The 23,974-nt window shown below is 38.7% G+C and overlaps 2 protein-coding genes across 2 annotated transcripts in view; one reads left to right on the top strand and one right to left on the bottom strand.

The window, feature by feature from the left end:
* Positions 1–616: 616 nt before the first annotated feature.
* Positions 617–7,839, bottom strand: LOC147225307 (ankyrin repeat and protein kinase domain-containing protein 1-like). The gene is made up of 13 exons (XM_086162778.1): positions 7,744–7,839; positions 7,422–7,639; positions 6,994–7,318; positions 6,759–6,907; positions 6,614–6,663; positions 6,356–6,511; positions 5,816–5,898; positions 5,643–5,703; positions 4,785–4,852; positions 4,287–4,313; positions 1,302–1,347; positions 917–1,159; positions 617–807 (listed from the first exon to the last, which is right to left on the bottom strand). Exons 2-13 carry the CDS (start codon positions 7,574–7,576, stop codon positions 794–796), a joined length of 1,377 nt encoding a protein of 458 aa, XP_086018904.1. The 5' UTR covers positions 7,577–7,639; positions 7,744–7,839; the 3' UTR covers positions 617–793.
* A 2,793-nt stretch (positions 7,840–10,632) lies between these two features.
* The window catches only part of frmd4a (FERM domain containing 4A), a 104,530-nt gene continuing 91,188 nt past the window's right edge, over positions 10,633–23,974 (top strand). Inside the window, exon 1 of the mRNA XM_086162774.1 lies at positions 10,633–10,743. Coding sequence (XP_086018900.1) covers positions 10,699–10,743 — 45 coding nt within the window. The 5' untranslated portion in view covers positions 10,633–10,698. The remainder of the gene's footprint in view (positions 10,744–23,974) is intronic.

The raw sequence follows: 23,974 nt of genomic DNA, 5'->3' as shown, positions 1-23,974 counted from the left end.
AACACAATTTCCCCCCTTGGGGATTGCGATGGTGTGAAGTGCAACAATATCTTGTTTTATTTCAAAACACGGTTATTTTCTCCAGTTCTGTAGAGTGGTACTTTTTTTTTTTTTTTTTTTGCTTTTTTTTCGTCCTTTGTTTTAAATAGAGAAATCAATTACTACGAAGTACATTTTAGAATAGTGTTGTTTATTTCGAAGCCTTTGCTACATTACTGAGAGAAAAGTGTTTTGCCAAAGCTGTCTTGAAAAAAATGCCATGTATCCTCATTTTATTTTCCAGAATCAGTGCTGAGCAGCAACCCATAAACTGAAATTGCAACTTTGTTGCCTGGGATGCCCTCAACACGATCATCTGCAGGTGACTGACTGACTGACTGCTCATGACAGTTACTGAGGGATTGAACCAGAAAAGCCTCTTACTCAGTCTCACTCACTCTTTCTCTCTCTCTCTCTCTCTCTCTCTCTCTCTCTCTATTCTCCCTCGCTCTCTCTCTGGTAAAAAAAAATCAGATAATATCCACCCTATTTAGTACCAACAATTGTCTGACCAATAAACCACAGCTCCCATGCATTTATCATATCACTTCTTGAAGCAAAAGATTACAAGATAAAATTTTCTTTTCTTCTCAAAAATATTTAATTGATATACATTATACAGTTTTGTAAAATTTTTACATATTCATCCACATATGAATTATCAAATGCGATTTTTTTTTTTGTTGATGATGGGTTGATAAGAAGCAGGAATATTCCCTCCTTTGTGACAAACATGGAGGCATCCAGGTCTGATCTAGACCTGGGCATCTGAAAGAGGGAAAAGGAAATTTTCAATTCATGTTCAAAGTTTTTATTAACAGATAAACTAATCCTGAGTCTTCAACTTCTTGTCAGTAAGAATAAGAAGGAGGCCTACGGAGCATATCCACCAGCTCTGGATGATGTTTTGTGAGGCTGTCATAGAAGGCTGCTTTGACCTTCGTCCCTCCCGAAAGCAGCGTCCTCTCGTACAGCACTCTCATTTTCTTTTGGTTGGTATCTTTAGCCCCGATCACGGAGTAGGTTTCAGGGTGGACCATGCTTCCCAGCTCCTCTGTTAATGCCATCACCTCCGAAACTTTCTGGATTAAGTCTGGCCTTTTGTCATCAATGAATTTGGCTGTTTTAAATGAAAGATAACATGCACACAAAGCACTTGGATTGAGTTGGTGACCCTATATTTTAACAAGACACTATTATCCTTGTAAAACGTTCAAAAAGAAAGGCTATCAATAAAAGCATTAGTTCTGCATGTATCTCACCTTTCTCTTCAGCACTCATTTTTCTGGGAGAAGCAGTGACCAAATCCTACTTGCAAAAGGAAAAAGTATTTTCACTTTACAGCCTGTTAATATGTATTGTATGCAAAGTACGTCAATGCACCCGAATATTCCAGTAGTGATTAAAATACCTTAATTTCGACCTTTGAACAAGTATGCGGCATGTACAGTATTATTAGTATTAGTCTACAACTTCAAAATATCAACTATACTCCAATGTAAAGATGAAAACAAGCCCCATTCTTATGCCATGTCACTAGTTGGAGTCTCAAATTCCAACAATCAATACAAGAATGAAATAGTTGCGATTCAGATAAGGCTCTATGTTAGATAATTTTCTGTCACCGTTCTATTTTCTGTGATTTCCCTGTACTTTTCCGCTGCTCTCTCGTGAGACACACTCCCAATGACACATTCAAGGTCCTGCAACGGCCCTGAGGATAGTTACTGTTTCACACTTGGTGTGTTTCACATTTCACATTTTTATCTGTTTCACCAACTGTTTTGTGTGCAACATCGCACATTCTCAGTGCCTGTATTCTCTTGTTTACGTCTTTGTATAAAAGGGATTCACTATAACCAATACATCGGAGTCCTGCAGGATAGCAAGCAGACACAGCCTCTGCCACCGTCCGACCTAACCTCTGATGCAACAGGCCTCATCCCCCATCGGCCAGGAGATCCGGAACCAAGCCTTGAACCGAGAGTACGAGGATTGCCCGCCGCTGTGGTTCCAGAAGGGGTCGCCACCACTATCTTTGCTCAAGACCGTCCTCAACACACTACATCCAGACAACACTGTATCACCACCTCTGTACTGTAGTTTCACAAATTTGCATTAATCCAGAAAATGCAAATGTACTTGCAGTTTCGCTGAGGAGGATTCAATACTTTTCAGCTGCTCCGTCTACCTTGCCCACTCGCCCAGTTGCCGTATTGTTCTTTGTCATGTGAGACTTTCTAGCATTTCCTCTGCCCAATCTCCTGGTCCTGACCTCGCCAGTCCTACGGTCATCTGCTCAGTCCGCTCCCCTTGGCAGTTTGATTGCTTTGACCATTTATTCATCTGTTAAGGAATCCCTCGGCTGTTTTAACTACACTTTTTTGCTTACTCCCCTCTGGTTGTGCTGCAGAGTAAACAAAACACAAAGCCGAGATATTCCGTGTTCTATTGTCATGCACTGTGAATCCATCCTGAGTCCATCCCTTGCAAAATGTGACATTTACTCCAATTTTATCTTGTACTCATCTCACTCTAAAATACATTGTACTTCATATGCCCCTTTTTAGAGCTCTTTTTATTCCAATTTGTCTGCTCCCCTTTTTCCAATGTCTGAATGGGCTGAAATCCACATCAGAGCTAAACTTTCTTTTTAACAAACAACTCTTGATTAAGTTAATTACACGTAATGAAGCACTTCCTCAGGTCACCTGAAGAGTCTCCAATACCTTTCAGGTCCGTCACATATTTATGACAGATTAGCTCACTTGCTGCACATAATGCAGCCTCAGGGCGACAGTTTCTCCCCGAGCCAGTCCCAAGTCCAGATAAATGCAGAGTGTATTATTTCGTTAGGAACGGCATCCAGCATAATGCGAATCAAACCTAGCAATCTAATACCGGATTGGTCGAGGCCAGGGTAAACGATGACCTACCGATGTGGACCTACGGTGGAAATTGGTCTATTGTGGGTCGAAGAAGGAGAGGCAGAAGGCGTGTTCGGAAGCAGAGAGAGAGAAGAGGAAAAGCAAGAGTCTGGGACTGAGAGTAGGGACTTTGAGTATTGGAACGATGACAGGAAAGAGTAGAGAGTTGGTCAACATGATGCACATTTGCACATTTGACCTGAATCAAGTGAATTATATTACTGTCCATATCAATCTATTGTACAGGACATGTTTGTGCAGGCAATAGAGGTGATGAAGAAGTGATGGTCAGATTTGGTATACAGGATAGGAATGCAGAGAGACAGGTGGTGGTATTTTTTGCAAAAAGGATGGAAATAGCGAATATTGTTTTCCAGAAAAGACAGAAACATAGGGTAACTTATAAGAGCGGAGGTAGACTACATCTTGTATGGACAAGGTAACCTGGAAGAGATTAGTGACTGCAAAGTAGTTGTAGGTGAGAGTGTAGCCAGACAGCATAGGATGGTGGTTTGTAGGATCACTCTGGGGACAAAGAAGATGAAGAGGACAAAGGCAGAGCAGAGGACAAAATGATAGAAGCTGAAAAGGGACAAGAGTTGTATGGTTTTCAGGGAGGCGTCGAGAAAGGTTCTGGGTCATCAGGGAGAGTTTCCATATGACTGGACCACTACAGTGATCCGAGAGACAGGTAGAAGCGTACTTGGTGTATCATCTGGAAGGAAAGTACTGTAGATAAGGAAACTTGGTGGTGGAATGAGGATGTGCAGGAGTATATACAGAGAAAGCAGTTGGCAAAGAAGAAGTGGGATACTGAGGGGACTGAAGAGAACAGACAGGAGTACAGGAAGATACAGTGTGAGGTAAAGATAGAGGTAGCAAAGGCAAAACAAAGGGAGTGTGATGACTTGTATGCTCGGTTGGATAGTAAGAAGGGAGAGAATGATCTATACAGGTTAGCAAAACAGATAGAGATGGAAAGGATATACAGCAAGTCTGGGTGATTAAGGATAGTGAGGGAAATGTATTAAAAGATACTAGAAGAGTGATGGGAAAGATGGAAAAAGTGCCTTGAAGAGCTGATGTGTGAGAAAAATGATAGATGTCACTATTGTAGTTCACAAAGTAGCAGAGATTAGTCAAAGTGAAGTGATTAGTCACATCTGCTATCTCCTCTTAAAATATTGGGCTTCTATACATTCCACTCAGCCTCAGGGTCAGTAAGACTTAAATCAGCAGTGCAGTCTCAAAATATTACAATTAAAAGCCCAACAGTTTAAAAAAAAGTTAAACCAGCAATGGACATAAGAATGTTCTTACCTTAATATCAACTGTTTTTCTCGCACCCTAGAGTGAAGCACAGGGATTTTCAAATCAGATCTGGGACGTATTACTGTAACCAAGCTAAAAAAAGACTTGCATGTGTTTATACTACAAACTAGACGTGCAAATGTGGGAAACAATTGGATAGACACCCAAAAATGAAAATGAAAATGAAAATACTGAATGTTTGTGAAAATGTGGAATTCGGGCAGAGGTTCACAGTTATGGTACTTAAGTAATAAATAAAATAAATAAAGTACTTAAGTAATAAATAAAAGATGACTGTCCAGATCATGTTGGTAAAAGTGATATTATTCAGAGGAAAAATAATAAACAGTCTCTTTTTAACCATTTTTTCATTTTTACATGAATAAAACAAATAATGCCGTTGGAACCAATGTTTTCACTCTAAAACATCCTATAATTTACATAAGATTATTTGAAAAAAAAAAGTTAATTCAATTTTTCAATTTTCAGCATAATGTGAAGACATACCTGTTTTAAAGACGTTTCAGATTTTTTGAATGGGGCATTCCCTACATAACTGTGCTGCCAGAACTGATCTGAGAAAGAACACAAAAGTTATTTATTATTAAATCAAATTAAATTAAATTAAATTATTATTAAAATAAATCAATTCATTGTGGTGACTAGCAGTTGCCTTTAGTTACCCTTTTGAATCGTAATAATAATTATTTTTTTTATCCATTCATCATATATGACTTGTCCTGCACACTGGGGCCCTGTGTTGCTGGGGCCTGTCCCAGCTGTCATTGAGCAAGGTCACACGTCCATCGTAGAGCCACATATAGAGACAAACAACCATCTATCCTCTCATTCACGTATCTTTGCAATTTTGGGGCTCAAATTAACCTTCTGCATGCTTTTGGACGGGAGGGGTACCCACACAGACAAAGCTAAGGCCCCCTAGGAATCGAATCGTGAAAAACCCAAGTGCTAACCACCGTGTCACCATGCTCAGTGGTTTGTATGCATAATATTAAATATAATAACACATAATTATTCATTTTTTTTAAATAACACAAATAAAATAATTTGTGATTTGCATGATTTGCTTATCACTAAATGCATGGACCCTTTTAGCAATATTATTATCATCTCAGAAAATTTAGCAGTCTACTTTCAGAAAAAAAACTCTGCACAAAATCCCATTCAATTTGATTGAACATTTCTTTGCTCATGATAATAACGAATGCCTCACAGAACTCTATAGAGTATAGATCACAGAATCTAAAAATCTTGAAATAACATCAGCAATAAACATTTAAATGAGGGCAAAAATGCAACCACACATGTTCAACATTTAACATATAAATGATCATTATAGCGTACCTGTTGTAGGAGGAGAAAATCCAACACAAGTATTTGGATGTTGATTTTCGTTTTTTGATTCCTGGCACAAGGAGGGTGAGACAAAGCCATGAATGAACTTTATGCCGAACTTCAAAACAATAACCTTTACACCACATATGAGGTGCAATGTTAAAAAAAGATCTGTATTGTACCAGTGTTGTCAAAACTTGGTTGACGGCATCACGAACTCCCCTTTCATGCTTTGTGAGCACACACTTAGTGACCTTCATGCACTCTGAAAAACCAGAGCTTACACTGTAAAAAACAGCATTATAGGCATAGAGATACATAGAATGCATAGAAGATATTGCAACAGACGAGAATGAAAAGCCAGGGCTTGGGGAATTTTGAGATAATTGAGATAACTGGGATAAATAACCATATATGTCGGAATGTATAAAAGCACCAATAGCTTAAACATTAGGGGCATAAAATCCCTGATGAGAATTGCAGGACATACAGAGTCACAGAAGTTGCACATATATAAAATGTTTCTGTTGTAAAAGTTTGATGTGGTGTGCTCTATGTTTTCAATGGCAATTTTGCACGCTGTCATTTGCCAGATGGAAATGATGAATTAAAGAATTCCCTAACGTCACAAAATAGAGGGAATAAAAAGGATAGAGTTTACAGAAATTAAGTTCCCTTTATTTTGAAATTCACATCCGATTCCCCAAAATTACAGCACATACCTTTAAATGAAGGTCTCCGAGAAGGATATTTTTGCCAACAGCTCTTCATAAGGTCAACCATGTCTTTTAATCCATCAGCTTTCTCCAGCACAATTTTCTCACAAGGAGGTCTGTCTCCCAAGGGGATTCTCAATGACACAAGAGTGTAATCCTTCACTGCGAACCACAGATTAAATGGGTGTTAAAACTTAACTGAAATCCAAAAAAGTAAAATATTGCACGGCAAGGTAGATAACCGGAAGAAAAATGTATACGTGCTTGGATAGGGTTCTTCACCAGTGAGAATTGACCAGAGAAGGATACCGAAGCTGATCAAGGAAAAGATATTATTTATTTAGCATAATATGTACAAAGAGTTTGATATCCTGTTCCTAAGTTTAGCTGTTTTTCTTTTTATATTGACCTATAAACATCGAAGGCACGGACAGGTTCATATGATGTATCGAAAGCTTCAGGAGGCATGTACTGGTATGAGCCTGCATTATCTCCAGACATATCTTCAACGTTGTGAAGAGCACTGGTGGAAACTCTGGACAAGCCAAAGTCAGCCAGCTACAAAAGAAGGAGCACGACATTTCGGGGATGAATAATTCAGGTTTGTGTCTGAAATGAACAGACAGCTCGGAATGGCACCATACCTTGGCAATAAGGTCATCATTCAGAAGCACGTTACTCGGTTTTAGGTCATGATGCAGAAGCTTCCTTGAGTGAAGAAAGTTCATGGCGCAAGATACTTGATACGCCAAGCGGAAAGCCAGCGGCCAAGGCGGAGGACCGCAAAGGTCGTTCTGCAGAGACTGAATGGAGCCTCTTCTCATGAACTCCATGACAATACCTTGTTGCAGTGACGGTCCTCTCACCGGTGGAGACCCCTGATAAATTCCATAAACTCTCAGCACAAACTCACAGGAAGCCAATTCCATTTGAGTGACCTCTTCATAAACTGCATTTTCCTTTACTGGTCTGGAATCAGTTCAAGGAAAAAAGAAACAAAACAAACAAGACACATGAAATGTTGGCACAATCCAAGACCAAAGTGAATAACTCTAGGCATAAAAAAAGGTACCCAGTGGTATTATGAAGTAACTTAATGGCCACATCAAACCCCCAGTCAGTTTGCATGACTTTGTAAACGTGACCGAAGCCACCGGAGTCCAGCGACACCCAATCTGACAATACATCATCTCCCAGGAGAACCGTCTTGTTGCTCAGCTGTGCCATCTCCTGCTGAGCACAGGTCGAATGTCTGAAATTCCAATATCAAATTCGAATTGATGGATATTTCTGAAAAAGAAGTAAGCAAAACAACTACTCACTACTAAATCTGACATTACATATTACACAAAAAGTCTCCTCTGTTTACTTTGTTTGAACAGTCTTGTACTCACCTTGAATTTGCGTATGTATTTTCCACAGTTTTATGTGCTCTGCCAATAAATCGCTCGTGAGATCCTTGTCTAAACAACACAAGGCGAAGTTTCCTGTTGGTGCAGTGATTCGGGGCGGAGTTTGTTCTAGAAAAAAAGTGTCCTCTTTTGAGAAGATTTTGCAACTTACTCAATCCAATTTCACACAGCTAAAAGTTTCTTTCCAGTAGCCACAGCATATATTTTTGGAGCAAATGTAACTTCAAATCCTGTTTCCATATGGCAAAAGTTTGACATATATGACAGCTTATATCCAATTGTCAATACCCTTAAAACAATATAGCTATGCAATCCAGGACTAGTCTTTGTTTCAACATAAATTTTCTACGCTGATTGTTTTGTGCTTTTTATTTGATCTACTTGATAAAAACAGCACAGCCCAAGTATTCTGTGGTATATGCAAAGCCACACCACTTCCTTGAAAGAAAATCACACACAAAACAGGAAGGATTAGAAAAAAGATACATGTTGAGAAAATGCAAACATTTTGCAGCAAATGAACCTGAAATACCGTGTGACTTCAAAAGAGTCCTGCACAAAAACAAAAAAAAAACGCACTCACAATGTAAAGGTAATTTTTTTAGTTCTTGGCAGCACATGTGAAGTGAAGGTGCGAAGTAAGAATTTATGCTTTTGAACTTAGAATATGAAAAGAATATGAAAATGTTGAGGTTCTTTTTGGGTGTGACGAGGATTGAAAGGCTCAGAAAATGAGTCCGTCAGAGGGACAATGTTAGATGTTTTGGAGAAGGAAGTTGTATTTTGGAAATTTACATGTATATTCATAGTGAATATGGTGGTAAAAGTTATGAAGTAATTATGAATATAGTGAAAGCAGATATGAAGTTAATTGGTGTGGTGGGGAGAAAAGAAAAATTAAAGAATAGGGTTATATAGAGAACATACTGTATGTTCACTGCATTTTATAAATATTGTGACCACAGTCCAAAATCACTAGTAGGTTAACTGGACACTTAGTTTCACTGCTAACCCAAGTTGTAGAACAGATAATGAAAGAATAATCTTTATTTTATTGTTTCTCACCCTAATTTCTTCATATTTATACATCTTTAACATGAATGCATTATTATTATCATTATTATTATTATTATTATTATTAGTAGTAGTAGTAGTAGTAGTAATAGTTGTATCATTATAATTCGCATTATTATTATTATTATTAGTAGTAGTAGTAGTATTATTATTTTTTTATTATTATTATATTATTATTATTATTATTTGGGTCAGTGTGTGATCATGTTGTTTTAATGTGAACGCCATTTTTCTAAATGGCCAGTAGAGGTCGACAAGTGGCCAACTACTGGTTATGTGGATTTTTTTCCACAGCTATCTTGGACAAGAGATCGCTATAAATAAGCTTTGTTTACTTATGTCTATCTAAGATCACTTCATCAATGTTTATGATAAATAATAAATAATGACAAATACGAGAGAGGGAAGATGACATCAAAAAGTGTCTTATGTCTATGGTACTTCATTATTTCCAAGACATTTATGTTTATGTTTGTCTGCCAATACATATTTTGCTAAATTGAATACTGCAATACTTGTAACACCCACAGCTTGTCTTAAATGAGAGAAAGTGATAAAAATCTGCTCATAATTAAGATCCATAATTGTAAAAGTTATACTTTCAGCTTTGATAACAGGGTTCAAGAACATGAATTAGCATATGTGACTAATCAACACTAATGAATACTTCTATTCCTTATCTGCATTGTCCAAATTGTTTTTTTTTTCTATGTTTTTTTTCCGATGCATATGTGTGTGTATATATATACATATACATAGTATTGGTACACATATCTACTAGTATTTATTTATTTATGTTATATATAAATCAAACAACTAAAATGTATTAATGATGCTGACATTTTTGTTACTCCATCACTACCTTGCATGCATGTCGAGACAAAAGCAATGCTGATTTCTAAATTATTAATGTCAACCACCGCTTTAAGAATCAGCCACCGCAATACAAGTGTATATAGATATGACAAGCAACTGTAGATCTAAATCATATGACTACCCACCCTTACACCCCTTATATAACCTTTGGTATATCCATTCACTTTCAATGCTGCCTTGTCAATTCAGCCGGCATGGAAAGGCGCGGTCTCCACTCTCTCTCTCCATTCCTATTCCACTCTCTCCTCCCTTGTCTCCACCCACCATCACTTATGCACAGTACAGTATGGATCTCTCTCACAAGGGGCTGCGCTAACCATAATATATTTTTGCCTCCGGCTGTATTTACTTGTACTCCTACATTTCTGATATTGTCTACACATTCCTTTCTTTCTTCTTTCTTTCTTTCTCTCTTGCAATATGTGAAGTGGGGACACTGATGTAAAAAGGAACGCTCTGCACTGGATTCATGAGTGGAGACCTGAGTGTCTGTCTTTTCCACCACAGTGGAGGAGTAATTTTCACTGAGGAACATCACTCGTGCAGGCAACATCCCCCGGAGCGGCAACCAGACCCCCTCAAGAGACAGCAAAGATCTGTGTGCGTGCGTGGATGTACTTTGTACGGTAAGAAGAGTCTGGAAAAAGGAGACGGACGGCAGAATCGAAGCAAGGGGAGTGTTTGCTGGTGCCGGAGTCACAGAGGTTTTGGGGGAAGGTGGGTGTGCTGAGGAGACGGGTTTAAAAGTGAGAAGGAGGAGTTGAGGGGGACCTGAAAGAAAATTGCTTCGCAATCAATCTGAACAGTTTCACTTAAACTGGAGCCACCGGCTCTCTAGGGATTTGGCATCAGACACCAAAGGCTGTCTGCAGCACCGCGAGGGAGGTTGTTAAGGACACAGACTTCATCAAGACAGGCGGTGTGAGAGCCAGAGGAGGCAGAGCGTAAAGGGCTTCCTTTCATCACAAACTATCCAAGGATCCCATCATGGCTGTTCAACTCATCCCCGAATCAGCTGTGTGTTTGCTAATGGTAAGTTCACGATAAGTACCTAGCTGTGTGACCTACATTGTAGTTTTCTTCAATTCTAATCCTTTCACTCATCACCCAGTCAAATGTTCATGCTCCCCCATAAAAGGGGGTCAAAGGGGACCTTGTTAGCTCCTCCTCTTTACTATAACCAACCGGGATGAGATATTCTGATTTATAGAACTTCTTCATAGGAGTCAGCAGTATCTTCCTTTTAAAAAGAAATGTGTGTGTTCAACTAAGGACACTCTGCACTGTTCAAGCACGGTTGTCATCAATGTGTGAGAAATCTATCAAGGATTATTGCAGCTGTGGTTGCGCAGTGTTTAACATGGTGAGTGTGCATGGAAAAATGGGTCATTTGCAGTGAGATGTCTTATTGTTATGGTCGTGGGAATATAAATGAACGTCTGTGCCGGCGGATCACATCCTCTCTGTGGATGATATAGGGGTGACAGTTTTAACTTTTCTCAACTAAATCACCCGATTTGCACATTATAGAGAACCCGTTTTGCCGCAACCATTTGCGACAAAACTGGGTTTGGATCCTCACTGACATGAAAAGCGACCGGGTTGCACGTCTGGCTGAAATCTGCACATAGAAAGCAAAGAAATAGAAACACACAACACGCTTAATTTCATAGTCCACTCTCTCTAGTCCACTAGTGGAACAATGGCCATGTCGCTTTGCTGCATGAGTTGAATGTAAATAAGGTACGGGCACTCTTATGATAAATACCGGTGTATTGACTGTACATCTGTGAGCAGGCTGACTATTTAGGAGGGAATGTTCAGTTCATTCCCATTCTATAGTGCTGGTATTCTGTTTTTCCAAGGGGAGTCATGCATCGCTGCACTACTTGCTATCTCCACCTGTCATGGCTGTCTGTTACTATGGCAATAGGCCATGTACCATTCTTAGGAAAGAAAAAGCAGTTAAGGAGTGAAATGGGATTAGAGAGCAAGGAATGATGGACAAGGCAGGAGCAGGAAAGTGACAATGGGAAGGTGAGGAAATAGGTGGAGTTACTTTTTTTAATAGCCATTTCTGTAAAAAGTGAAACACTGCAAGAAGTATCCTCGGAATTTTTGTGACATTTTTTTCATCAACGATTCCAAAGAGCTCAGCTGTTGATCATCATCTCCCGTCAGCATTGTCTCCAAACTCCTTTCTAAACTTTGTCTGCATATATTAGCATTGGTGTGGATAGTCTTCTCTTCTATGTAATGATTTCATAGCTGACAGTCCTAAATTGCATCGCCTTTCAGGGAAGAACTCCTACTTTCACAGTTTTTTATTTCAGCCACACATTTATAATGCCGTCACTATTAAGCAATACAATGTGGTCATGAATTTTTTCATGAGTATTTGCTATTTAGATCATAGTATGCCTTTTTCGAATATAATTTTCCCGTTGGTGTCAAACAAGCAAAGCTGACACTGTAAAATTAGGATCATTTTTCCTGAATTTTGGAAAAGCGAGACATGTTGGTGCTCCTGTGGGGAACAGACTCTTTAAACATATGCAGAGCAAACATTGTTTACCTAATGTGGCCTTTTGATCCATGAAACACATTTCAAAATGCACAGATTTCAGCCACTTTGCATTCAAGCTGTTAGTGTTTATGAATCTATTCATATATAAGGTATAATTATGGTTTTATCACCTATGATCGCACAAGATGTCTGGCTGCTTTTAACAGCAGAAATGTATATGTCTGATATAGTGTTTATGGACGTTTTTCTGAAAGGGTTTGGTAAATCATATTTCTGGCCCAAAGTAATGGTTTACACTGCACATTTAATTAAAGCTGCGATTAATTGTTGCCACAGCAGAGCTGATCTAAAACTACAAACCATGACCTGGTAAATAAATGTAATTTTGAGCACGTAGAGCTTGTAAGCAAATGTGTCCATATCATACAACACACATTATTGAATCCAAATCTGAATGCTAAAAAGCTGCTTCCCTGTACTGGCTGTAATAAAATCACTATTTGGAGACTGAAGAACAAGATCACAGCTGGTCATGTCATTCATCTATTTAGATAGAAATCAAAAAAACCTGGATATTTTGAGTATTGAGGTGTGTGGACTTTGGGGTTGGAGATTTGGTTATATTTAAGGTCTTTTTGGTGTATCTGATTGTTCAAAATACGTGTTAAAATCCATGCTTAGGCATCTAAAGGTGATCAATAACATTGATACCTGAAGGAAAAAAGGTATGACATGCAGCCACGGGTGTTTTGGTTTTAAATGTCTGAAAAAGTTCTTGCTTGCAGTTACCTGCAGGGTTTTTTAACTATTCAAACTATTGTAGTGTCATTTATTATATTGTTCCAAATTACATTATAATGTAGGTTGATGTATTCATGGTGGATGTGGCACACATTTGTAACACCACTGACTCCATTGTGAATTTCTTGTGTGTGTGTGTGTGTGTGTGTGTGTGTGTGTGTGTGTGTGTACGCATGCATATGCTATGCATATGTTCCAAAATTGATATTGATCACACTTCCTGTGTATTCATATTCCATGTGAATAAGGGATTATCCCATAAAATCATTTTCAAAATAGTACAAAACAAAAGACACATAGATAGATAGATAGATAGATAGATAGATAGATAGATAGATAGATAGATAGATAGATAGATAGATAGATAGATAGATAGATAGATAGATAGATAGATAGATAGATAGATAGATAGATAGATAGATAGATAGAATAGCACATTTCCTGCCAGATGTAACATTATACTACCAAATTAGCATATCTCCCCTTTTGCCCGGTCAGAAGGTTGGGTAAATCAATACCATGTCTGCGTCCAGACACATGCAGCCGTGCAATATTGGATCATATCACAGACTAGTAGGTTTCATTTGATTTTAATGGACCATGCTACACAACTGTTATCTCTATCGCACAGCTTCATTTTACATTATGAGAAGGACTTTCCCCAATTATATCTTTTTTATTCATTGATTACTGACAGCCACGGGGTAGACTGTGCTTTCACTGATTATTCCTGGGCACCTTAACTCTGCCTTGATGGTGCGAAGGGGAGTATAGTGAGCCACATACCCTGCTGTGTATCCAAAAATGCAAGTGTGGACATTGAAGCATGTCCCTTTGAGTGTTTTTAGGAAGAATATAACAATATTTTGTAGGTTTATGCACAGCCAACAGGCCAAGTCAACAGGGATTGTTTTGGGGATTCATTACAATTTCAGTTTTCGACTGTTTTAAGATAAGATAAGATAAGATAAGATAAGATAAGATAAGATAAGATAAGATAAGATAAGATAAGATAAGATAAGATAAGATAAGATAAGATAAGATAAGAACAACTTTATTTATCCCGAAGGAAATTGTTGTGCCAGAGTTTCAAGCAAAAACACAACAATAATAGATAATAGTAGGAAGGAGGGAGAATAAGAAATACAATAAAACATAAATTTTCCTCTTGTTCTGACATTGCTTGTGTTGTTCTATACACAGGGGCAGGTGAGCAATATACATTGTGTCATGTTTCATTTCACCATGCAAGCCAGCAATAGGAGTTTTCTATTCTAGTACCAGTGAGACAACAGCAGCACACAATTTTACTGCGGCATAAAGGTAAAATCTTCATGTTAACAATAATAATTTTGACTTTATTAATCCCTCATGGAGAAATTTTTTCTCTGCAATTAACCCATCATGGATGAACCATGAGCAGTAGGCTGCCATCCACTAGTGTCCTGTTCAACAATACTTGACAAGCCGGGAATCGAACCAGGAATGCTCGGTAACAAAGACAATCGCTCCCTCCTGCACCACGCCGTCCCCTGTTAGCGCTGTTTTCTTATATGAGAAAGCTTGGGAGAGGTGGGCGACCCCTCCAGTCGCCTGCCAAAACCAATTTGCAAATCCATAACAGCACAAGTGTGTGATTTGCAAGAGTTCTGGTCAACCCATTGATAATTTCATAAAGGAATCATTATTTGATCTCATGCAAGCATCCATGGACCTGTGACCATTCACAAAGACACAAACCCATGGAACAAAGACCTTCCATGGCTTTGCAGTTTGGGATCCATGTTTATTCATTACCTTCCTTCATTGAATTATCATGTCAGTGAGGATAGAGACCAGATGACTCCATGTGATGAAGTTAGAGGATTCATTCAACACTAATAAAGTGCTTCCTCTGGCATCCTTCCCATAACTGCCATGATGCCCTGTGTGTGTGTGTGTGTACATGCAGTTTATGAATATATTCTGTATATATTTAGACACAGTGTTTAAAAACACATAGTGAATCAGGCATTATTATCTTTGCATGCAAAATAATTTCATTGAGTTTTACTGAGCTAATAAACCGCATATTAAAAAGGAGCTGTACAAACACGACACCAAGAAACACTTTCATACTCAGACTTAATGTTCTTCTGATGAGTACCTTTATTCAAATTATACTTTATTAATTCCTTCGCTGCATATTTAACCCATCATGGATGAACCATGAGCGGTGCCAGGGTAGTGGTTAGGGGTGCAGTGTCTTGCTCAACAACACTTCAACACACAAGAAGGAGCCAGAAATTAAACTAGAAATGTTCAGTTCCAAGGACGAGCACGGTACGCCCTGCGCCGCGCCATGCCGCCCCTCGATCTCTATCTCCCTGCAGTCAATTAATCGAAATCCAATATGATAAGTGGATTTCTTGCTTTTCCCCCTCAATGACGGCCTTTTTCCTTATTTAGACATATCATCATTTTTACATATTTAAACAGGAAAAAAGGACAGTAAACAGTAAGCAGCATGCAATATGACTGCAGAAAAGTCATGCTTGAGTGATGCTGGGGGCTCTTGGAGGTAGTCCTGCTAAATCTCAGCAAAGTAAGGCAGGAGTTGTGCAGAGAAAAGGTAGAAAATATTCCTCATTTAATATTACTTATTTGGTCCAAAAATATGGAGGAAAAATTACTACATGCCCACGAAAGCAATTAAATAATTTTTTTTTAGATTAAAAAAATCCTTTATTGCTCACAACAATATCAGATGTAAAGTTATACAAGATAGAGGAAAGGATGATTTCCAAGAGGAACCTGACGCACCTCTCACCCCATACATAAATGTAGAAGAGTGAGTGTGTGAGAGCCAACACAGAGTCTGCAGCATACCATTAAATCTTCACCGCTGTTTACACTGCAGTGTTTAAGGACTATTGATGAGCTGCAGAGGTGAAGAGGTGCCTTGGCCGTAATTGACTTCAGTAGAATATCCGCTCACTCAGATGCAGCAATTTATTTGTGTGTGTGTGTGTGTGTGTGTCTTCCTGAGGATGCCATAGGTGTGCATTTTTTGTGTTAATTTTTTTTTTTTTTTTTTGCAAATTGGGATGCCCGGGTGCATGCACCGTGCATCTCCACTTGAATGAATTTATGTCGCAATCTCCCAGGGAAGTGCGACAGAATATACCAAATGGCATTGCGGGAGGATGACCATTGAGCTCATCCCTGAATGTGATGCAAGGAAAGTGGGGGGTTATAAAACAGCCATTACTGCACATAATGTGACCAAGTGTGTGGAACCTGACAGATGGTCATCATAGTCCTGGAGTTCTTCCCAATGGTCTATCTTTCTGCCTCGATCTTGATATTTATTCAATCACTAAATTTGTGTGTTTCGAATCTACACCTGCAGTGTGTGGTTTTATGGATGTGCATTAACTAAGAGGTGTATTAACATTACCGAAACTGATATTTCATTGATTGCATCTGTAAAAAGGGCCTCATTGTTGTTTTGCTACCCACACCCACGTTAGTACATGTACACGCTACCCATGCACTGACCTACTATATTGTTCGGGCAATTATCATCTCAAGACGGACAAAATTCCCCCACAGGTTTCAAGAGATTTCCATCTTTTACCAGTAAGGCTCCAGGAAATTGCCTAAAGCAGATCCCAGCATGACATTTATCCGGGTGAACTCCTGAAAAGGTCAGGCTACTGTGGAAATAAACCTTTCAGGAAAGAGAAATGAGGGTCTTGTGCTCTATGTTCTTGCAGCAAAACACAATAACCTCAGTTTATTCCTGTCCCTATCAATCATAGCACAAGCTAATGTTTAGAGGTTTTCATTTACTGTTGGCAGGTCAGTTATTGCTCAGATATGATTTTATGAATTGTTAATATACTCAACAGAACATGTGGCAGTTTATGCCACAATGTAAATTGAGGAAAAGGTACAAGGGGAGAATATTTAACTATATGATTACTGTCTCAAATTTGTTTTCAGTATTCAGCATTGTTGTTTCCAGCACAACCTACCTGTTGTTTTCATCATATAAAAAAACAATAACAGCCAAGGTCGGTTGTGTCACATGTATAAAGTGATCATAGCTGGTCGTGAAACTCTGGAATACTAAATTATTCTTTTTAATCTGATTTGTCGTAATCAAATCCAAATGTAATCATTTAAAAAAAAAAATACACTCCAGCATACATATTTTGCTGAAATAAACACAAATAAACTCAGTTCACCTAGCAGATTGTTTGCAATTATATGTCCATGCTCATTTTAATTTAATGAATTGCATAAATTATTTTTTATTTCAATCAATCGCAGTGTCACACTTACACAGGGCCACCTGTCATGTGTGCCAGGATGCATATTTTTGGGAGGGGCAGCAGAGTGGCAAGGGAGGTGAAGAGTAGCAATGGCGCCAGGCGGTCTGATTAGCTCACCAGCTGTCTCGGGGACAGAGCAGATGTCTTGGTAGAAGGACCGGTCCCTATTAGCTTTCAAAATGACTTACTCGTTCTCTCCTCTCTTTCTGTGTGTGTGTGTGTGTGTGTGTGTGTGCGTGTGCAAGTGTGTGCATGTACATGTCACTGTAAATCTAGTTCAGTGTGCATATGTACTGATTGCATTTGCTTATGTCTGCATTGGGCATGCTTTCTATGTTTTACACACACGGTGACGTGAGTCCCAGTGGGTGTGATTGTCCTCCATATGGAGTAAGTTATCAGTGTAAAGGTCCTTGATATAATGAAGATGTGTCTTGTTAGCAGCATTTTCAGGGAAACTGTGAATTAGTTTGCGCAGCAACTTTCCTGTGACTGGGTGATATTCATTTATCACAATTTTTTAAATGAAACAAAAAATATTTGCAACGTTTTGTGCCACTAATTAAAATACATGATAAAAAGCAAAAAAATAATAAAAAATAAAAAATGATTTAAAAAAAAAATGAATTGAAAAATAAATTAAAAATAATTGAAAAAATATATATTTATAGACAAAAATAATGTTCTTGTTTTGATTAAAGTGTGTTATTATGATAATCCATAAGACCCAGTTCCATTCATCCACCCATCCATCATTATCCTATTCTCAGGGTCGTGGGGCTGCCGGCACCTGTCCCATCTATCGTTGGCCAAGAAGCTGGTTGCACTCCAGTTGATCGCAGAGCCACATATAGAGACAAACATTTCCACTCACTTTTATATGCCTGGACAATTTTTCTAATTATTTCTAGTTAATCTTCTGCATGTTTTTGGACTGTGGGAGGAAACCAGAGAACCCAGAGGAAACCCATACGGACACGGGAGGACATCGACACAGAAGTGCCCCTGTTGGAATGTAAGCAGGAACTGTGTCTGTGCATTTTATCAACTTAATTTCCATGATAACAGCATCATGTTGATTTATATTCTTCTAAAGAAACATCGGTCTCTTGGGTAAACTGGTTTCCTTGATGTCAATTTCAAGTTGTTTCCTATGAGAAATCGATTACAAAAAGATGAAATTTGTAATCAATATCAGCAAAGGAGTTTTTTATTTCCTATTGAAATTATACTGCAATATACTGCAATTCAGTCAGACTCTTGCCATGTTGTAAGGCAGTAATATGCTTCATTATTTTTGTTTTTTATTTTCCTAACATTTATGCTTTGAAGGCAATGAAATAGTAAAGGTATACTGCTTACATGCATGAGCCTTGGTTTTGAAAATATTGTGATGAATATTAACTGTAGAATAATTGAAGCAGTATCAAGTGAATTAATTAATCAAGGAATGCTTGTGGGCATGATGGTAAGATTTACTCTGTAACATAGACATTTTGTTGATTATTATATGCGGCATATGATACAGCTTCAGAAGGAAGATGGTGAAAGAGCAAGACACAGCAGGAGAAACAGGAAATCCCTTAACCGTTCATTGTTAAAACTCATCTCCCTCTCGGAGGAAGTAAAAATCACAACAATTGGGGTCATCTGCACACCCTGGGTGCATTTTTCAATGATGTTCCATAAATCTTGCAGGGTCAAGAGGATATTTCAATATTGCAAAGAGTGCAAAGTGTGGAAGCTTTCCATCCAGTTTAAACTCAGAGTCTCTGTTCCATTATGAATCTCCTGCAGTTCTATGCAGGTCAGGGAGCAGGAAGGCCAGCTGTGGACGCATCTCACAGTATGCTATGAGAAATGTCAACTCTCCAGGAGACAGTTGATATTTCAACACAAACACAGGTACACACACATACATATGCTCACATATAACTCACACACATACATACACACGCACACACACATTCACGCAAACTGTTCATTTGTTCATTGAGACATATACTGTACTGATACTGTAGCTGTCTTCATATGAATACTGCTACTTACCAAATGTATATTGAGGTAATTATTCATGCACAGCACAGTGGCGCAGTGGTTAGCGCCTCACTGATTCCAACAGGAGGCCTTTTTGTGTTGAGTCTGCATGTTCTCCTCGTGTCTGTATGTATGCATGGGTTTCCTCCATCTTCTCAGGTTTCCTCCAACGGTCCAAAAACCGGTCCAACGGTCCAAATGTAGAAGGTTAATTGGAATAATTGTCAAAATGTGTAGATGAGAGATTGAATGGTTGTTTGTTTCTGTATGTGGCAACTGGTCCAGGGTGTACCGCAAAACAGTTTGGAACCGATTTGAAAATTCTTATGATATTTCTTCATAATACTGTCATTTCAAAGTAAACAGAAATTAGATTTGAAGATAAATTTCACGTTAGTCGGGTCGGGGAAACAATGGCTTCCGAGCACGTCCGGGTCATTGTAAAGGTGAAGAAATCAGATCGCCAACTGTGTTATCCTCGTAACAGAAAAGATGGCGAAAAGAAAAAAAAAACAATGAGTACCGTGCATTCCAGGCTGGGTGGATGAAGGAATTTGCATTTGGATCTGCGGTATGTCTAATATGCAGTGATAAAATTGCATTGATGAAACGGTTAAATATGAAGCGCCACTTCGAACAAATCCATGCAGCACCAGAAGTCGCATTAAAAGTAATACATATTTAATTTATCATACGTTAAAAATACTGTATGGCTCTCAATGAAATATATTTGGAAATATTTGGCTTTTATGGCTCTCCCAGTCAAAAAGATTCCTGACCCTTGTTGTACAGGCTACACCATCCTGCAGGATACACAGTAGATTTTTCTTTCCTCTTGTTTCCAGTCTCTGTAGGCAAGGAAATAAGCATGCATTTTCTGTTGAAGACCATCTTTCACACACACACGATAAGTTACGTATCGGCGATAGCATCTTCACTTGAGCCTCTTCGAGTGTCTCACCCTTTATCTCAATAGCTTGGTGTTGGAAAAAAGATCCCAAATCTGCTTCTCTGACCTGCTGGCCAAACTTACTGGTAATTGGGGTGATTCATGGTACATTTCAACAAAAAATTTAAGACAGTTGGTCTAAAACCTGAAATAATTCTTGGCCCCTTTTGCTGTCAACTTGGAACAGTGTAGTACTTGCAACCAAAAATTCCTGGTTATATTATTAGTGATTTCTATTATTACTCTATAGAGAGGTAATATGAATGGAGAAGTAAGTGTACTTCTCATCTAGTCCAGTAGATGTCAGAATTTTTTCAAAAATGCTCAGAAAGTCACAGCACGTCAACAGACTTTTTACTGCTATTTCCTCTCCCAGCTTTGGTAAGCCAAAAATAGTTGGCTTCAAGATGCAAATTTTTTACACGCATACAGCAATCAAAAATGTTTCATCGTTTATGTTGTCGGCAAAAACCGTAACTCTTTGACTGAACTGCACTACTTTTACAGATTTGATTGTCAATTCTGTAACTAGATTTATTCCCCAGTTGTTGTTTTTTTTTTTAAACTCAATTTTTATTTAGTTTTTCTCAACATCAATGTGATAAGTACATGTTCATTTTTCCCTTTTTTTCTGCTGTAAATATTCTTTACGTGTGGAAGATAACTGTAAAACTGTATTAATTCCTTATAAAATAAATAACTAAAATAAGATAAAATATATATCCATATATATTGAGATGACATGGCAATAAGAAAATAAGTAGGAAATAGAAATGGAAATATCTGAGAGAAAAAAAATTGGTATGGCATTGTTTATTTCCGCTTCCCATCACTGTCTTATCTGTTGGGAGACATGTATATTCATAGATAAATATATGTTATGCAGCTTACTGATTATTTTCTTTTTCCTATTACTCATTAGTGCTATTAGGAAACTTTCAATGGGGTTAGATCTTCTAAGTTGTTCCCAATCCTTGTGCGTTGTAAGGAAAGATCTGAACTGTGGGTAACTTAAAGTGTCTTGTCAAATTGATTTGTCCACTGTTCAAATCATTTAAGACTGTCATCCTCGATCAGTTGATGCAAATAGGTGAGGCTACATTCTGACCATTTTCTAAAGCCAGTATTTAAGCTGTTAGAAGTAAAGGTCTTTAATAGTCTAGTGTTTGTTAGTGATGAGAGTAGTTTTGGTAGCCAAAAGGCTATTTTATTCGAAAATTTCAGTGTGATTCTTGTCCAGGCCGGCATTTCTTTTACAGGGAAGTCAAAAAGGGGCTCTTTGCACTTGCTTTTCTCAACGTCAAGCTCAATCTATAGCGTGGATGTATCATTCTAGATCCCTGCAATCATTGGCTTCATTTGCGCGGCCCAGAAATAATAATTCAGGTGTGGAACTTTAAAACCTCCATCTGACGTGAGTGATTTGATAATCATTTATTGAGGTCATCAAAGTTTGGTTTAGGAATTTCCATAGGTAATATCTGGAGTAAATAAAGCGGATGCTTTCTACTGGTCCCAGAAGAGAGAGTGAGAGCGAGGACCATCTTATTCAGGTCACCTCAAATATGCCTGAGAATTTTATTGCAGCTTATGTCGAGATGGGAGAATGTAAATGCCAAGATATTTGATGCCGTCTTTGGTCAAACTGAATCTTCTCTGTCGCTTCGCGCTTTCTGAAACCAGATCATTCACATCTATAGCCTCCGTTTTATCTACATTTACCTTATATCCAGAATAATACCCATCGCTGGATTTGAGCTCCTTTAGACACGAGACTGTTGAGCTGGGTTCTGTTAGAAATAATAAAATATCATCTGCGGGCAAAGAAATTTGGTGTTCTTCTTTATTTATTATAATTCCTTTTATGTTTCTGTCGTCTGTAATGAGCTGGGCCGGCGGCTCAATGCTAATAGCAAACAGCAGGGGTGATAAAGAGCAACCTCATCCTCGTGTAAATCTCTCTCATCTGTATCCATTAACCTTAACAGCTGCTTGCGGGGATGAATAAAGGGTTTGAATCCAAGTGTATGATTCCACATCAAATGCTTTTGTGTATCTATAGATACAATTATTCTCTAATTTCATGTCTTTTTGATGAGATATTATATTTAATAGGCATTGAGCATTATCTCCATAAAACCTTCCAGTGATAAAGCCTGTTTGGTCAGGGTGTATGATTTAGGTAATTGTCTTATTTACCCTCTTTACGAATTACAACTACCGTCGCCTCAGTCCATTATGGTGCAATAGTTTTAAAATCCAGGGCGTATCTGTATGAAAATTCACTGATCCATCTGGACCTGGACTTTTGTTATTCTTAAGTGATGAAATCACTTTCTTAATTTTCAATTCTCCAATCTGCTTATCTAAGTCTGTCGGATCAGTTACTTTTATGCTTTTTAAGTGCTCTGCAAGTACTGCATCAACATTGCAAGTGTCTGCATTCTTATACAATGAATTTTAAAACCCTGTAAACGCCTCTGGTATTTTGTTTGGTTTTGTGGCAATATCTACTTAGGATTTTATTTTCTTTACTAGGTTAAGATAAGATAAGATAAGATAAGAACAACTTTATTAATCCCGAAGGAAATTGTTGATGCTATGTTGCTGCTTTCTCAGTCTGAATGCTCACAATTTGCTTGCCCTGTTTCCATATTCAGAATATTTTTGGTTGGTAAATATTAAATTTCCCACAATGTTATCTGATAATAAGCGGTTAAGTTGTCTACAAGTTGTAATTAAGGCTTGACTCCACCAGGGCCGCTCTTTGTCACTGATTCTGTTCTTTTATAGAAAGAATATCTCGGTGCAACCAGAGTTTTAAGGGAATCCCGTTCGGCGGCCTCAGGATTGGGTCTCTGCTGTTTGCGGATGATGCGGTTCTGTTGATTTCTTCGGTCTGTGATATCGAGCTCTTGCTGGGGATCAACCCCTTAAACATCTCAGGGCCTTGTTCACGAGTGAGGGAGGACTGGAACACAAGTTCGACAGGCGGATCGGTGCTCCGTCAGAAGCGATGTGGACTCTGCACCGGTCTGTCTTGGTGGAGAAGGTGCCGATTAACCGGTCATTTTACATTCCTACCTTCACCTATGGTCATGAGCTGTGGGCCGTGACCGAAAGAACAAGGTCGCGGAGCCAAGTGGCCGAAATGAGTTTTCTCTGCTCCGGCATCTGGTTAGGATGCCACCTGGACAAGTCCCTGGTGAGGTGTTTCAGGTATGTCCCACCGGAAGGAGGCTCCAGAGAAAAGCCAGGACAAGCTGGAGGGACGATGTCCAGGCTGGCCTGAGAGCGCCCTAGGATACCCCCGGAAGGGCTGGACCAACTGGCTGGGAAGAGGGAAGACTGGGCCTCTCTGCCTTAGCTGCTGTCACCCAATCCTAGATGAGTGGTAGAAGATGGATGGATGGATGGATGGATGGATGGATGGATGGATGGATGGATGGATGGATGGATGGATGGATGGATGGATGGATGGATGGATGGCCCTGGCAAGAGTAACACAAAACTTCTCAATTCATGCATTTTATCATGTTTTGCCAGCAAACTGGCAATATGTTGCCTAATATGTAGTTTAACCCTTGTGTTGTCTTGCGGGTCAAAAGTGACCCACTCCCATGTTTAGCC

Source organism: Fistularia commersonii, chromosome 17 (assembly GCF_037954325.1).
Source record: "Fistularia commersonii isolate RoL2024-O1a breed Wild chromosome 17, RoL_Fcom_v1.0, whole genome shotgun sequence".
Classification (NCBI taxonomy): Eukaryota; Metazoa; Chordata; class Actinopteri; order Syngnathiformes; family Fistulariidae; genus Fistularia; species Fistularia commersonii.
This window is presented reverse-complemented; position numbering and strand designations above follow the sequence as displayed.